The sequence below is a fragment of the Antedon bifida genome, chromosome 3, assembly GCF_963402885.1.
Source record: "Antedon bifida chromosome 3, ecAntBifi1.1, whole genome shotgun sequence".
Taxonomy (NCBI): Eukaryota; Metazoa; Echinodermata; class Crinoidea; order Comatulida; family Antedonidae; genus Antedon; species Antedon bifida.
Window position 1 is genome coordinate 23,306,883 of NC_136228.1, and position 5,911 is coordinate 23,312,793.

Genomic DNA, 5,911 nt, shown 5'->3' on the forward strand with positions numbered 1-5,911 from the left:
AAAAGGTGTCTCCCTTTTGTATTTTACCTCGTACCAAGTCTAAAATAGTATAGAACTGAAGTATTCATAAAATTTGTCTTCATGAGAAGACAATTCTCTGAACAATGTATGGAATTCCCCATACATTGGCCTAGATTCATTGATTGGGTGTACCCACAATCTACGTCTTTTTTGTCGACGTTTTTGTCTTCTTAATAACAAATACATCAGAAGTACTTCTTCCCTTACAAAAGGGATCTTATAGGTGACAATAGACAGCCTATAGGATCCTATAGGCTAGCTATGGCCACCTATAGGATTGTATAGGCAACTTATAGTTCCTATAGGCAGCCTATAGGATTGTATAGGTTGCCTTTAGGATCCTATAGGCAGGTTATAGTCACCTATAGGATTGTATAGGCAGGTTGTAGTTCCTATAGGCAGCTTATAGGATTGTATAGATTGCCTATAGGATCCTATAGGTTGGTAATAGTCATCTATAGGCGGTGTATGGGCCACCTACAGGTTTGTATAAGCAGCTTATATTTCCTATAGGCAGCCTATAGGATTTTATAGGATCCTATAGCCAGCTTGGTTCCACATAGGCTGCCATGTACTAGACTGCCTATAGAATCTTATAGGCTGCCTATATGATCATATGGCTATAGGCTACCAAAGCAGCCTATCTCTAGGCAGCCTGTACGATCCTATAACATCTTAAAGGCCCTTTAAGATGTTATAGGAAGGCTATAAGATCCTGGGCTGATGTTTTTACTAAACATTCCAAATATATTTACAAAATTAGTTTTTAATAATTCTTATATACAATCAATAAAAATCCAAATACTGCATACAATATGTTTTAAACGAAGAAGTTGTTTGCAATTGGCACGAAAAGAAACTCGGCCAGGACAAGACGTCACGATGTGTTGGTAGAATGCTATGCTTTAGTGGTAATAAAATGGTCAATTAGGCCTAGCCTAGGCTAATATTGAATTTTCATATTTTATTGATTATTAAGATAATATTATAATAGTTTTAAACTAGGCCTAGGCCTCCTCTTAATAATATTTATATAGCCTACAAACAGTACTCCAAAACACTTGAATTTTTTAAATTAAAACATTGCTCATATTTATTATATGCTATTTTCTAGGCCTAGATGACAGAAAGAAGTTAATAGAGAAGAGGGACATGTTTATAAAAACGGGCTCAATAACACGGACTACACCTACCCTTGGTAAGGGCAATCGAGCAAAAAATCCCACAAGAAGATTTGAATTTGATGATGATGATGAGATCAATGATGAGGTAAAATATAATAATTTGAATTTAGATATGATAAAAGATGAAGAAATCTGAGAATGAGAAAGGCCGCCCCAACCAAGATTCGAGTTCGGAACATTCTGATTGATTTGCTCTCTAGGGCTTTTCATGAATCATGGTATTGTTCAAATTCTATTGGATAGCAACTCCTCAATATTATTGGCATGGTATGGCAAACAGCATTAGTTCTCAATTTATAATCTTATTATTTAATACTATTTTTAAACTGCATAGGCCTACTCTGTATATAATTTTTCTTTAAAATTTATATTTTGTTACAAATCTGGACCCCATAGGAGACAAGTACCATCCATGTAGAATTAGTTTTCCAGAATAAAATAAAAGTATGTTTTTTACATATTGTAGGAAGATTCAAGATTACGGAAAGAAACGGGCAAATTCTAATCTGAAAACCATGGAGAAAATAAAGAACACACTACATGCAAAGGCTAGTAGCAAGGTATTTATAACATTGAATCACTATTTACCTAGTCATTTTTTTTCTGTATAGTGTCCTAAAAACTAAATTTAGCATAATTCATTTTCTGTTTGTTGGAATTCACTTTGGCCTCGCCATGATTGGCGTTACCTTTGCTCATTGTCGTTCCATGTTGGAATGTGATAGGTTGGCATATTGGTCGCACTACTGTTTTAAATAAAAAACACACCGGAGCATTTACTGCAACATTCGCAGAAGGGCTTGTGTTTTTATGGAGGTTTGCAGTTTCTAATTTACAAAGACTTGTTGGAACGCATCTTTCAACACCTTACATTCCACTGTTAAATATGCTTCACCTGTATGTTATAGTTGATGTCTTAAAGGAACAACTCTGGTGGATAACCTTCCTATCTGGCATTGAGAATACCTTGACTTTTGCATGAATGATTGTTTAACTTATCAGATATCTTTATCATTTCAGGTCAGCAATGCAGAATTGCAGTCACGAAAGGATGAGAACTCTGCTCTGAGAAAAAAAACACAAGAGCTGGAGAAGCAGGTTCTTAGTCTGAATCTGGCAATATCATGCTTAGAGTGTAAGTTTATTAGCAATACCAATAATTAGCATCCAATTTTGTTTTTATTTTGCAGTTGATGAAAAATAATAAATCTTGTACGCATCTAATTGTATACACATGTTTTTGTATAGCTTTGAAAAATAATGTTTAACATTTAAAGAGTTTTCAACTAAGCTTGTTTGTTATTTTCTATTAGATTTGCCAACACTTATTGAAGACGTTAAGAATACATTTAAATGCCAGATGACTTTGACACAAGGCCAAGAAAAAAACAGTTTTCCACTGAGGCTAGTGGTTCCTCAACCTCTGAGGAAAGTGCAGATGAAAACAGGTATGTTTATTGCTCATCGTTTCTATTATTTAGCAAAGTTTACAAAATGTAAAATAAATCAATTGTAACCAACATTTTTTATTTAACAAAATAAAATGTAAGTTGATACTTTTTATAATATTTAAAAAAATATCCAATAAATTAGTATTTATTTAACTAGTGTTGGTGTTGATGGCACTATTGAAAAGTGTTTAATTGGTGAATTGAATAATTAGTGCATAACAACACTAGAAACCCAGCGCATTATTTGTTTTGTTTTTACAATTTTGTATTAGGATACAAGGTATAGCCATATATACATTAGTATTGTTTGGATTATTTTGTAATAGATTTTGTAAACTATAATATTCAATGTTCCTAAATGTTTGAGTATTGTTCTGTATGAATTAGATAACACTTTCCGATAACTTAAAAGCCCCACTAACTGTAGTCAATTTATGGACGAAGGGCAACTTGAACAAGTATACAGCGGACGCAATGCTGTTCTTCTTCGACAGACAGACTATGGCAACACATTCTTTATAGGGTTCCTCCTGCAATGCCCACAAAGGAAAAGAGACGAAAGCGGCATTGCAGGCAACAATCACTTCTCCTTTGAGGGGTAAGTCTTAAAATGTAGTGGTTATATTACTGTGTTATATATATATTAAGATGTATTGTCCCTGCTCATTTTGAAGTATTAACATAAAAATCAACAACTTATCACAATATGATGATTTTTTATAGTCATCATTTTAAAATGAACAACTTTTTTTGTTCTCTTGCAGACCATCTGAAAAAAAAATTTATGGTGGATGATAAAGCAGTTCGTGGGTTCATTAGGGCAAAACTCAACACTGAGAGTAAACAATGGAACAGACAAAGTAGACTCTGACTTTGTTTAAGTCAAAAATTTGATATGTATTAAAAGAAACAAAAAATTTGAAAAATGTCAATTTGGTTTTTTTATTCGTAAGTATGTGAGTTACAGTGATCGACCTCAACGAGCCTGCATCCGACTTCAACAGTTTTCAAAGCATTTTAATCTGCAGGTTCCAGATTTTTTCTGCAATTTAGGTGCCTATAGGATCTTATAGGTCTTTCAGAAACAGGCACATGTATCGACAATAGGCAACAGCATATACTGTAGTATCTTATAGGCTATAGGTGCCTTTAGTTTTTCAGCAACAGGCGCCTATAGGCTATGGGCACCTATAGCCTTTTGGCAATATGATCTTATAGGCACTTATAGGATCCTATAAGCTTTTTAGGCTATAGGAACCTATTAGCGAAAAACCTTTAAAGCCTATAGGATTTTGTACTATAGGATCCTATAGGCTTAGATTCTATAGGGTCGCTGTCGTCTGCCATCATGTAATTTTAACTTTAATTACTAGGTACATACAACAACAACTTTTTCTAACCGTCATCACGACGAAACGATTTCGGTTGAAGTGTGAACGCGATTGAGAACGATAATTATAATAATTATAATTACGTTCGATTCACTTCTTCTCTGGTTCCATGATCCAGATTTAAAATATGACTGGTTACTGTCCATGCGCTGGTTCGTGATCTCAGTTTACACCTCACTCACCATATTCATAAAATAGTGATCAAACTTCAACTTACAGGTAAGTCTCGTTTAATCTTTCTATCAAATCAACAAAGTTCTATTGATATGTGACAAAGCCCAAAGAGTGTGTTAATATTGTCTGGTTAAGTAGTTTATGATTATACAGTATAGGTGTTATATATTGGTTTTGTTATGTACATATATAAATTATAACCATTACTACAGATGATTCGGAACAGGAGGCATCAATGGCGTTAATGCTATTAAATAGCATTACAGATGGACCAGCAACTTCCCACGAGTATCATGATGAAGTAGCTGGTTTGTTATAGATAGATAGATAGATAGAAATCTTTCTTTATTCTGGATATTCATTCAATATTTGTACATTGTTCTTCCTTGAAGTCCAGTTAACACTTACAAATTACAAATATAAACAATAAAAATGGAAAATAATGAAAACGTTTTTAAAGACTACAATATCACAAGAAGCAAGAGAAAAATACAGTTAGATCAAATTTTTAAACGATTGCAAAGTTAATGAATTTATAGAGCTGCGAATATCTGGTGAAAGATTATTCCAGAGTTTGACTGAGCGGTATTGAAATGTTCTTTTACCAGAATCATTATGCCATTTTGGTAAGACTAAAGTGTTTTTCGATTTGCTTCTTGTATTTAAATTGTGATAATTATCAATAAAATCATAAAAATCAATTAGGTAATCGGGAACAGTACCTGTTAAACATTTAAAGGTCATTATAAGAATATTATGGTCCCATCGTTGATTTATATGTTTCCAATTGAGTGATGTCATGAGATCATCAACAGGTGTTCTAATATCAGCATATAGGATAATTCTGGCAAGTCTATTTAACAATATTTGGAGTGAGTTAAGGTGCGCTGATGAACAGTTGGACCAAATGGGACTACAATAATCAAAAAATGGTAAAACTAAGGCATTTGCTAAGAGCAAAAATTTGGAATGAAACTTCTTAATCTACGTATAACACCAATACCAATTCTCAATATGTTTTCCCCACGTAAAAATGTATCAAACGTGATTCCTAAATACTTAAAACTATCGACCCTATCTACAATGTTATCATTAATTAAACAAGAAATATTACAAAAGTTTGGAAAATTATGTTTGGAACTAAATAGCATGAATTTGGTTTTCTTAATAATTGTTAATTATTATCATTGTATAATAAGTGAGCACCAAAGTATGTTTAAACTCAATACAACACAGCATATATTATAAAAAGGAATTACATTACATTAAATAAATAATCTGATGATAAAAAAATATATTACAATTAAATAATTAAGTAATATAGTGTTTATAAACACTACAGTATGCCTACATTATTCAATTAGTTCTATTTATACAGTAGAATCATTTCAACAATCGAATTAAAAAAAACTTATTACCCATTTTTTAATTAACAACAACTTAGTAATTGACTGTACTTTCTGTTTCATTTTTATTACAAGGTGAAATTAGTGTGGTGATTGCAGATTTTGCTACTGCAGCCACTCCTAAAAAAATGAAATACACTGTGGACAAAAAAAGTTGTATCAAAGGTCAGTACAGTATATTTGTTTGTGATTGCTTATCTTTTATTATAAAATAAAAATCTAAATGAAAAATACTAAACGAAACAATGTACTGTAATATTTCAATATATCAGGCGGTGACGTAT

The 5,911-nt window shown here is 32.4% G+C and overlaps 1 protein-coding gene across 2 annotated transcripts; it reads left to right on the top strand.

Annotated features, from left to right (window-relative positions):
* Positions 1-1,012: 1,012 nt before the first annotated feature.
* LOC144838513 (uncharacterized) lies at positions 1,013-3,520 on the top strand. Of its 2 annotated transcripts, XM_078693910.1 has the most exons (6): positions 1,013-1,290; positions 1,672-1,765; positions 2,226-2,340; positions 2,519-2,653; positions 3,101-3,254; positions 3,421-3,520. In XM_078693910.1, the coding sequence occupies exons 1-6, from the start codon at positions 1,265-1,267 to the stop codon at positions 3,449-3,451; spliced, it is 555 nt and encodes a 184-aa protein (XP_078550036.1). In that variant the 5' UTR covers positions 1,013-1,264; the 3' UTR covers positions 3,452-3,520. The 2 variants fall into 2 exon arrangements, with proteins under 2 accessions (XP_078550036.1, XP_078550037.1); XM_078693911.1 differs by lacking the exons at positions 3,101-3,254; positions 3,421-3,520 and adding an exon at positions 3,044-3,098.
* The last annotated feature ends 2,391 nt before the right edge of the window (positions 3,521-5,911 follow it).